This window comes from Oncorhynchus gorbuscha, linkage group LG21 (assembly GCF_021184085.1).
Source record: "Oncorhynchus gorbuscha isolate QuinsamMale2020 ecotype Even-year linkage group LG21, OgorEven_v1.0, whole genome shotgun sequence".
NCBI classification, from domain to species: Eukaryota; Metazoa; Chordata; class Actinopteri; order Salmoniformes; family Salmonidae; genus Oncorhynchus; species Oncorhynchus gorbuscha.
The window spans coordinates 50556847-50568576 of NC_060193.1; the positions used below are offsets into that span (position 1 = coordinate 50556847).

The window sequence follows — 11730 nt, forward strand, 5'->3', positions numbered from 1 at the left end:
TTCTACATATTGCCGTATGGTGCCTTATCACGTTGTGCTACCACGTTGTGCTACCACGTTGTGCTTTACATGTGTAAAGTCTTTCAGCAGACATCAATGCAGCGTGGCGTGGCTGGAGGCCAGAGTGTGAATGAATACACTGTGACACATCAATCTGTGGGTGTTTGTCACCTACTGTGTGTTTCTGACATGATGTCCTCCGTGTTCCACTGTGCCCTAGCTTGGCGTTGTCATTGAACTGTCATGACAGTGTTATTTCTACCTCAAGGCTTGGAAGCCAATCTTTTGTCTGTGATAACAAATCAACAAATGGTGGCTATTGTATGTTCTGTATGATTTGGCCCTGTGAAGAGTCGAGAATGACAATGATATACATTTTGATTCTAGGCACACTTGATGCAAAGTTTATCCAAGAGAGGATGCCAATGTTAGTGCTGTTAATACGCAACCAATTTCACAAATCTCCAAGCATTAGTTTGAAGCCTGTTGTGCCTTGACGTCTCGGTTGCACCATTAATGTAATTTACGGTGAGCCGTCCGACGGTCGTCTCGGGGTTCTCTGACCGCCTCATGCATTCACACTCTTAACAGAATTTCATGGCAGGACTTGGCTACAGCGGCTATGTAATGACCGTAGCAGCCAATTATGTTAAGCTATGTAGATATCCAGCTCGAAGGACTAGGAACAATAATGTCCCGTGGTCCAGTAGTGGGTAGGCTCTGAGAAAGGTGTTCCTTACAGCAACATCACATATTAGTAAGATGCCCATACGATCATCCTTACACCTCATTTTCCTCTGCTTCAGCCACAAGACCAAATCATCGGGCTGGCCTCACCCCTCTGGATCCTGGGGCTCCCTGCCGGGACCCCCCTATGGCTGGGACATGGGCTCTTACAGGGACGGCCGAGACTACTTCAGCAAGTAAGTACCATCCCTCCCCAGGGGGGTGTACAACAACATCCCCCCCCAAAAAAAAAGTTGCAGATTCTAGGCCTAATTCAAGTCCACCTCACTCAGCTATTAACATTCAAATCACTTGTTGTAGCATTATAACACATGACACACTGTTGCTCATTGAGTGTGCCTTACAGTATAATTAGCGAGTGTGTGTGTGTGTGTGTGTGTGTGTGTGTGTGTGTGTGTGTGTGTGTGTGTGTGTGTGTGTGTGTGTGTGTGTGTGTGTGTGTGTGTGTGTGTGTGTGTGTGTGTGTGTGTGTGTGTGTGTGTGTGTGTGTGTGTGTGTGTGATCACCTACATTGTATGATTACTTGAAATTAACCTCTGATCAAGTTTCCACTACATGCTTCATAGTGTGATTACTCAAAACGTCAGTTATGACAGGTGCTAGGGAACACCTGCGCTGTAATGGAGATTCCTAAGGATTATGAGGACTAGTGTAGTGTTTATCTTTTTAAAGGTCCGTCGTTCCAATTTTGTCATGTTCTCCCGTGTCCTGTATCAACAGTATGCCATTGGAATACTGATCCCCCCCCCCACCCCACCTCCATCCCCTCATCCCTGTCTGACGTAGACTGCCTCAGTGTCTTGAATTCTTTCAGAATACTGATTTCTTTTACTACCTCTGTGGATACATAAAACACACCTTTTCCCCACTGAGTGACACAGGAGCTCTGAACAAGGAAAGACTGCTGTCTCCTATCTCTAGACGTGTCACTAGCACGGAGACTTCTTTGATCCCAAGTGAGGATGGGGTGGCGTTCACAGAGGTGACACCGGAGTGCAGATAAGGGAGCGTGACAATTGGATTTCTAGGCGCGAGAAATAAATGGATTGTTCTCCTAACCTAACCTAGCACAACCTCCTGTTACAGGTTTAGTGAATGTTGCTGTTCTCCTTCGTGGCAAAGGGGAATGTGTGTGCTTGCCTGCCTACGTGTGTGTGTGCACGTGGGTGTGTATGTGCGAGCCGTACCATCGGAGGTATGAGACAGCTATTAGGAGGATAATATATGGCTGGTCTCAGAGCAATATATCTGGCTTTGTGGCGATATTTTTCTCTGATTTGGCCCGAGTGTAATAGATGGGTCTCCCTGTTGGGCATAAAGGACTGAGTGGATTTCAAATACATCACCCTCTCTGTGCGCTTGGGATAATGATAGTACACTGAATCCTGAATCCCAGACAGTCCACACTATTGATATTATCCTTTGATATCCAGGGAATATTAGACATTCCGGTGTTTACTGTGCCCTTGGTATACCCATGTATGGATTACCTGGTCCCGGTCTGTGTGGATCCGCTGCAACATCAGCATTTAACCTTCCATGGCACAGATGAACTCTGACCATTTGCCCAGCTCTTGGAGATGAAACCGTGATCGATATGCCTGCGTGTAGCTCACCTAGGGTACGGGACTGAACACGATTCATCAGAATACAGATTTAGGAGAGGGAGAGCTACAGTAAAGTAGTGAAAATGTGTTGAAACTAGTCCTGAGAAAATGGACTTGAACAGAGAGAGAATGGAGGTGCCAAAAAAAACGTAATGGATTATATAACCCAGAGATACTTCATATTATCACAGAACCAATAGACATTAGTTTAGAAGGGGGGGTGGACAGAACCAATTGGAATAGGTAAAGAGAGGGCAAAAAAACACGAACATGGAGGATGTGGACTGTGGACATGGTGCAAGTGGGTACATCAGAAGCACAAATGTAGGATGCCACACCCGATCACATCACTAATGCCAGACAGTGAACTTCAACCTTTGACCCATTGTGCGTACATGCTTGCATGAGGAAGTGTGTCAGATGGTTTAGGAGTGTTATGTAGCACAGTGTAAATTAGATGTGTGAGTTATCTAAGTGGGAAGTGTCTATTTGTAGACTGCTGACCCCACCCAGATGCAGGGTGCCAGACTGCTGATTGTTTTTAAATAAGAATGTGTTCTTAATTGACTTACCTGTATAAATAAAGGTCAAATAATAATTACTTGAGTTAATAACAGAATCATTCTGGTGTCATTAGTCTCCAGTTGGATCAGTTTGGACTGAGAAGCTCCCCTATTGAGTCTGTCTCTGATGATGCGTTGCCTGTTCCTGTTTCCTCTCAGCCACGTTTCCCAGAGCAGCTCCCTGGAGGAGGTGCACCGTCTGGATGGGGTGCAGCTGGTGCCCCCTGACCCTCGGCTGGTGGAGATGAGACGGGACCCTGTCCTGGGGTTTGGCTTCGTGGCCGGAAGTGAGAAACCGGTGGTGGTACGCTCTGTTACGCCTGGTATGCATCAACGTCCCACCAACTGCCTACATCTCCCATGACCCCTCCTGGTATATCCCTCTGCCTCCCTCTCCCATGATCATCACTGACCGAACTCACCTGAAGAGCTCTAATTTAAAACCATATCAATATACATGACACTCTCATGTCAGAACAGGGCCGTAGCTGTTTCATGGGATCATATCCAGATATTATCCCTACATGAAGTTTAGAAATCTACTGAACATGATATTGGTACAAAGTGTTCAAAGGCATTTTAGTCAATGGAAATTACATTCTAGTGTATGTGTTATGGATACCTTCACATCCTTGGGTTAATTCTGGCTTTCCCATCGACCTTTCAAGTGTCGGTAACATTATCTGTATTTTGGTTAATAAGAGCAGTTCAATCGTTGTCACATGCTTGTAGTATGACATTGATGCCATGGGGCTTTTCACGCTCCGCACTTTGTAAGCAGTGGTCCTTGGCTCCAAGCACATGTCACGTCTCTATCAGCCTAGGGTGTATATCAATAATCCAATAATCACTGTTTGATCAACAATACAATTCAATAACCACAAATGTCATGATTGAGAATTATTAAGGAATATGAGGGTCGTGTTAATTCTAATGAGACTTCTGGCCCTGGTGTGATGTCATCTATCTAGTCCCTGCGATAAGTCCCCGTGCATTGAATAGTCCCCGCGATATGCAACTTTTCAGGGAAGTCAGGAACCAATATACGCAGTCAGTTAGCAAAGCAAAGGCTAGCTTTTTCAAACAGAAATTTGCATCCTGTAGCTTTAACTCCAAAAAGTTTTGGGACACTGTAAAGTCCTTGAAGAATAAGAGCACCTTCTCCCAGTTGTCCACGGCACTGAGGCTAGGAAACACTGTCACCACCGATAAATCCACGATAATCAAGAATTTCAATAAGCATTTATTTACGGCTGGCCATGTTTTCCTCCTGGCTACCCCAACCCCAGCCAACAGCTCCGCACCCCCCGCAGCTACTTGCTCAAGACTCCCCAGCTTCTCCTTCACCCAAATCCAGATAGCAGATGTTCTGAAAGAGCTGCAAAACCTGGACCCGTACAAATCAGCTGGGCTAGACAATCTGGACCCTCTCTTTCTAAAATGATCTGCCGCCATTGTTGCAACCCCTATTACTAGTCTGTTCAACCTCTCTTTCATATTGTCCAAGATACCTGAAGATTGGAAAGCTGCCGCAGTCATCCCCCTCTTCAAAGGGGGTGACACTCTAGACCCAAACTGTTACAGACCTATATCCATCCTGCCCTGCCTTTCTAAAGTCTTTGAAAGCCAAGTTAATCAACAGATCACTGACCATTTCGAATCCCACCGTACCTTCTCCGCTGTGCAATCCGGTTACCGAGCTGGTCATGGGTGCACCTCAACCACGCTCAAGGTACTAAACGATATCATAACCGCCATCGATAAAAGACTGTACTATACAGCTTTCTTCATCGTCCTGGCCAAGGCTTTCGACTCTGTCAATCACCGCATTCTTATCGGCAGACTCAACAGCCTTGGTTTCTCAAATGACTGCCTTGCCTGGTTCACCAACTACTTCAGACAGAGTTCAGTGTGTCAAATCGGAGGGCCTGTTGTACGGACCTCTGGCAGTCTCTATGAGGGCACCACAGGGTTCAATTCTCAGGCCGACTCTTTTCTCTGTATTTATCAATGATGTCGCTCTTGCTGCGGGTGATTCCTTTATCCACCTCTACGCAGACAACACCATTTTATATACATCTGGCCCTTCTTTGGACACTGTGTTAACAAACCTCCAAATGAGCTTCAATGCCATACAACACTCCTTCCGTGGCCTCCAACTGCTCTTAAACGCAAGTAAAACTAATTGCATGCTTTTCAACCGATCGCTGCCCTCACCCACCTGACTAGCATCACTACTCTGGACGGTTCTTGGAATATGTGGACAACTACAATACCTAGGTGTCTGGCTAGACTGTAAACTCTCCATCCAGTTTCATATGAAACATCTCCAATCCAAAATTAAATCTAGAATCGACTTCCTATTTGGTAACAGAGCCTTCTTCACTCACGCTGCCAAACATACCCTCGTAAAGCTGACTATCCTACCGATTCTCGACTTCGGCGATGTCATTTACAAAATAGCCTCCAACACTCCACTCAACAAACTGGACGCAGTCTATCACAGTGCCATCCGTTTTGTCACTAAAGCCCCTTATACTACCCACCACTGCGACTTGTCTGCTCTCGTTGGCCGGCCCTCGCTACATATTAGTCGCCAGACCCACTGGCTCCAGGTCATCTATAAGTCTTTGCTAGGTAAAGCTCCGCCTTATCTCAGCTCACTGGTCACCATAACACCACCCACCCGTAGCACACGCTCCAGCAGGTATATCTCACTGGTCATCCCCAAAGCCAACACCTCATTTGGCTGCCTTTCCTTCCAGTTCTCTGCTGCCAATTTTTTTATATTTTTTTTTATTTTACTAGGCAAGTCAGTTAAGAACCAATTCTTATTTTCAATGACAGTGGGTTAACTGCCTGTTCAGGGGCATAATGACAGATTTGTACCTTGTCAGCTCAGGGATTCGAACTTGCAACCTTTCGGTTACTAGTCCAACGCTATAACCACTAGGCTACCCTGCCGTCCCAATGACTGGAACGAATTGCAAAAATCGCTGAAGTTGGAGACTTATCTCCCTCACCAACTTTAAACATCAGCTATCTGAGCAACTTACCGATCACTGCACCTGTACACAGCCCATCTGTAAATAGCCCATCCAACTACCTACCTCATCCCCATATTGTTTTTATTTACTTTTTTGCTCATTTGCACACCAGTATTTCTACTTGCACATCTATCACCTCAGTGTTAATTTCTTAAATTGTAATTACTTCGCTACTATGGCCTATTTATTGTCTTACCTCCTTATGCCATTTGCACAGACTCTACATAGACTTGTTCTATTGTGTTATTGACTGTACGCTTGTTTATCCCATGTGTAACTCTGTTGTTGTTGTCTGTGTCACACTGCTTTGCTTTATCTTGGCCAGGTCGCAGTTGCAAATGAGAACTTGTTCTCAACTAGCCTACCTGGTTAAATAAAGATTTGATTTGATGTATTTTTTATTTTTTATTTCACCTATCTGTCTGCCTCAATAAATGCATAAGGCAGCCACTGCCATGGATTGTATCTCGCCTATAGCAGCCTCTGAGCAATTATGAATTCTCGACAGAACAATTACCTCTTGAACTGAATCTCCGCTAGGCTGTATATGAGCTCACTGAAACACAGTGCTGTAGTGGTGGCTTTTCCCTGTCAATTAGTGTGATAATTAAAATGACACGATGCAATTGGACATGCAGTGACACCAATCAAATTACTTTTTTGTTCTCATCTGACATCTTTGGTGAGGTACAGCGAATATTAGTCGGTGAGAAACACCAGTCACTGATGGAGTACATGATGGTTGTTTGGACAATCGATCCTTTAGGTATTCCATGTTGTTTTCATTTTATCCCAATAATCTACTGAAAGACTTTGACACAGGTAACATTGTCAGTCAACTTATGAGTGTTGCTCATCCGGTGCTTAGTGTGACTACAGACTGAGACGACAAAACAGTAAGGCAGAGGGATTCTCTCTCAGCGTCTCTCTATTCTATTCAGATGATGGGAGAGTTTCTGAAGCCCCCTACGCTCTCTCCCCACGTCTCCTCTCCTCAGCCAGTGTCATCCATCAATCCGTTTATTCAGGACTTCACTATCACGGGAAACAGGCTTTCTTGTTGGAAAATAATTAGCGCTTTCAGAATCGGTGCAGGCATCGGGAACAAAGGCCCATCTTCATCTGTGCCACTACATTGTGCCTCTACAACACAAGCAGAGAGATTCAATTGCCAGAGCCGGTTGAGAAGCTCGTAATCTCCACAGGAGAGAGTGGGACGCAGAGAGACTGTGTCACACCTGGGAATTGAGTGAACCTGAGTTTTTGAGAAAAATGTCATGAGTTCATTTTTTCTTTGGTGTTAGCGGGTAGGGCTGATGTTTGAAACCAGATTTGAACCGAAGACAACGTGAACACGGAGCCGAAACGTCTCAGTGCATCAGCATTGTTTACGACAAATGTATGTACAAATCCCTGACAGTGTGTGTGTGTGTGTGTGTGTGCCTGTGCATTCGTGTGTGTGTGTGTGTGTGTGTGTGTGTGTGTGTGTGTGTGTGTGTGTGTGTGTGTGTGTGTGTGTGTGTGTGTGTGTGTGTGTGTGTGTGTGTGTGTGTGTGTGTGTGTGTGTGTGTGTGTGTGTGTGTGTGTGTGTGTGTGTGTGTGTGTGTGTTTGCAGGAGGTCCCTCGGAGGGAAAGCTGATCCCAGGAGATGAGATCATCATGATCAACGACGAGGCAGTCAGCTCAGTGCCCAGGGAACGAGTCATCGACCTCGTCAGGTGACCCTGTCTGTCTGTCTTATTGTCTCTGTTCATCTAGGGTATTCATCATGGGTAACTATGTCCAGTTGTGCCAACAGCTGTTATCTCCCATGGCCCTTTAGACGCCAGACTTTACAGGCACTTTTTTCCTTTTGAGAAAATAATTTCATAAACCATTATTTCTGTCTCCTTAACAAAGTAGAGACGTTACAAAATATTCTGTAATTTGATGGCTGTAATTTCCCAGACACATCCGAACCCTTAGGGGGGGGAACATCTTGTGTCCTGTCCTTCACGTTGTAGTTTTTATTTTGTGATTATGCTCTGTGGAGTGTAAACACGGCTGACAGTTGTTGTATTTCTGAAGGATGACCAGACTTTCTCAAAAGGCCTTCGGTCGTTTTTATGTGTTCAATTCTGAAAAGTGAACATTGCATTTTCGTGACTGCATTACTTGATTGGGCATCTCTCACATATTCAGAGCCAATTGTACTGAACAGAACTCAGCCAAAAGCTTGGGTAATTATACTTTCTAACATAGCAGACATGACATTTCATTTGAAATGGATAAATGTCAGAGTCTGAAGTGAGGCTGTGTTCTTGCCTGTTTGTTTGTGGAGACGTGAACATTTTTAATAACATTTCATCCCTCCCAGATACCAGAATATGGTGTGTGTATGTATGTCCATGCGTGTGTGTGCCTCCAAACATGTGTGCATGCGTGCGTGTGTGAGCGTCTGTGCCTGTGTGCGCGTGTAGTTCATTATATTGGATTGGAAATCATTGATTTCCTGTTTACGTTGCCATTAAATTGAAGTCATTCACTGTGACTATCAGTCAATTAAATGTGCTTTTCTCCCTCCAGAAACTGTAAGGAGTCCATTATGTTGACTGTTGTCCAGCCGTACCCTGTGAGTATCTTTATTTTTTAGAACTGCTGGTTATAATAACAGGATGTAACATTGTTGCACACCCGACACGGGGATTTGGTTTCATCCTGACCTCCATGCTAAATCTCTCTGTTCTCAGTCGCCCAAATCAGCGTTCATCAGTGCAGCCAAAAAAGCCAAGCTCAAGTCCAATCCGGTCAAAGTGCGCTTTGCAGAAGAGGTCATCATTAACGGTCAGGTTCCGGTAAGTTCTCCTCCTGTCACATGGTTGACCATTGAATTGATCCATTTGACCTTTAACCACCAACTGAACTGAGCAAGTTATTTGTGTACAGTTGAAGTTGGAAGTTTACATACACTTAGGTTGGAGTCATTAAAACTCGGTTTTCAACCACTCCACATATTTGTTGTTAACAAACTATAGTTTTGGCAAGTCGGTTAGGACATCTACTTTGTGCATGACTCAAGTTATTTTTCCAACAATTGTTTACAGACAGATTATTTTACTTATAATTCACTGTATTACAATTCCAGTGGGTCAGAAGTTTACATACACTAATTTGACTGTGCCTTTAAACCTTTTAAGCTTGGAAGATTCCCAAAAATTATGTCATGTCTTTAGAAGCTTATGATAGGCTAATTGATATAATTTGAGTCAATTGGACGTGTACCTGGGGATATATTTCAAGGCCTACCTTCGAACTCAGTGCCCATTTGCTTGACATAATGGGAAAATCAAAAGGAATCAGCCAAGACCTCAGAAACAAATTGTAGACCTCCACAAGTCTGGTTCATCCTTGGAAGCAAATTCCGAATGCCTGAAGGTACCACGTTCATCTGTACAAACAATAGTACGCAAGTATAAACACCATGGGATCACGAAGCCGTCATACCGCTCAGGAAGGAGACGTGTTCTGTCTCCTAGAGATGAATGTACTTTGGTGCAAAAAGTGCAAATCAATCACAGAACAACAGCAAGGGACCTTGTGAAGATGCTGGAGGAAACGGGTACAAAAGTATCTATATCCACAGTAAAACGAGTCCTATATTGACATAACCTGAAAGGCCGCTCAGCAAGGCCGCTCACCACTGCTCCAAAACCACCATAAAAAAGCCAGACTACGGTTTGCAACTGCACATGGGGACAAAGATCGTACTTTTTGGAGAAATGTCATCTGGTCTGATGAAACAAAAATAGAACTGTTTGGCCGTAATGACCATCATGACCATCATCACTATCATGTTTGGAGGAAAAAGGGGGAGGCTTGCAAGCCGAAGAACAAACTGCTTTTCTGCAAGAGGAGCTGGTGCACTTCACAAAATAAATGGCATCATGAGGAAGACATCTCAAGACATCAGTCAGGAAGTTAAAGCTTGGTTGCAAATGGTTCTTCCAAATGGACAATGTCTACAAAGCATACTTTCAAAGTTGTGGCAATATGGCTTAAGGACAACACAATCAAGGTATTGGAGTGGCCATCACAAAGCCCTGACCTCAATCCCATAGAAAATTTGTGGGCAGAACTGGAAAGGCCAACAAACCTGACTCGGTTTCACCAGCTTATTGTGGGAAGCTTGTGGAAGGCTACCCAAAACATTTGACCCAAGTTAAACAATTTAAGGCAACTTCTGACCCACTGGGAATGTGATGAAAGAATTAAAGCTGAAATAAATAATTGTATCTACTATTGTTCTGACATTTCACATTCTTAAAATAAAGTGGTGATCCTAACTGACCTAAGACAGGGAATTTTTACTAGGATTAAATGTCAGTAATTGTGAAACTGAGTTTAAATATATTTGGCTGAGGTGTATGTAAACTTCTGACTTCAACTGTATATTTGGTTCACATGAATTATATCTTTGTATTTTATTTGTATAAGTAAGGCTCTCTTACAATATACACATCAGCATATCAGTTCAAATGAAACAATTTATTGGGGATGCATTGTAAATGGTGTGCTAGTATGGATATTGCTATTCACACCCCTTGACTTTTTCCACATTTTGTTACATTACAGCCTTATTCTAAAATCGATTAAACAAAAGGTTTTCTTTATCAACCCAGTACCTCATACAAAAAAAACTGTTTTTTAGATTTTTTTGCACATTTATTAAACCTAAAAAACAGATTTACCTTATTTACATAAGTATTCAGACCCTTGCCTATGAGACTCGAAATTGAGCTCAGGTGCATCCTGTTTCCATTGATCATCCTTGAGATGTTTCTACAACTTGATTGGAGTCCACCTGTGGTAAATTCAATTGACTGGACATGATTTGGAAAGGCACACACCTGTCTATATAAGGTCCCACAGTTGACAGTGCACATCTGAGCAAAAACCAAGCCATGAGGTCGAAGGAATTGTCCGCAGAGCTCCGAGACAGGATTGTGTCGAGGAACAGATCTGGGGAAAGGTACCAAAACATTTCTGCAGCATTGAAGATCCCCAACACCGTGGCCTCCGTCACTCATGAATGGAAGAAGTTTGGAACTGCCAACGTTCTTCCTAGAGCTGGCTGCCCCGGCCAAACTGAGCAATAGGGTTCCTCTGTGGAGAAGGGGGAACCTTCCACAAGGATAACTATCTCTGCAACACTCCACCAATCAGGCCATTATGGTAGAGTGGCCAGATGGAGGCCACTCCTCAGTAAAAGGCACATGACAACCTGGTTGGAGTTTGGCAAAAGGCACCTAAAGAGTCTCAGACCATGAGAAACAAGATTCTCTGGTCTGATGAAACCAAGATTGAATTCTTTGGCCTGAATGCCCAGCGTCACATCTGGAGGAAACCTGGCACCATCCCTGCGGTGAAGTATGCTCGTGGCAGCATCATGCTTTGGGGATTTTTTTTCAGCTGCAGGGACTGGGAGAATAGTCAGGATCGAGGGAAAGATGAACGGAACAAGGTACAGAGAGATCCTTGATGAAAACATGCTCCAGAGAGCTCAAAACCTCAAACTGGGGCAAAGGTTTATCTTCCAACAGGACAACGACTCTAAGCACATAACCAAGACAACGCAAGAGTGGCTTCGGGACAAGTCTCTGAATATCCTTGAGTGGCCTAGCCAGAGCCCCGACTTGAGCCTGATCAAACATCTCTGGAGAGAACTGAAAATAGCTGTGCAGCGATGCTCCCCATTCAACCTGACAGAGCTTGAGAGGATCTGCAGAT

The 11730-nt window shown here is 44.1% G+C and overlaps 1 protein-coding gene across 1 annotated transcript in view; it reads left to right on the forward strand.

The window, feature by feature from the left end:
• LOC124008502 (FERM and PDZ domain-containing protein 4-like) overlaps positions 1 to 11730 on the forward strand; it is a 37532-nt gene that overhangs the window by 15569 nt on the left and 10233 nt on the right. Inside the window, exons 2-6 of the mRNA XM_046319819.1 lie at positions 807 to 923; positions 3077 to 3240; positions 7580 to 7682; positions 8530 to 8575; positions 8694 to 8798. Coding sequence (XP_046175775.1) covers positions 807 to 923; positions 3077 to 3240; positions 7580 to 7682; positions 8530 to 8575; positions 8694 to 8798 — 535 coding nt within the window. The remainder of the gene's footprint in view (positions 1 to 806; positions 924 to 3076; positions 3241 to 7579; positions 7683 to 8529; positions 8576 to 8693; positions 8799 to 11730) is intronic.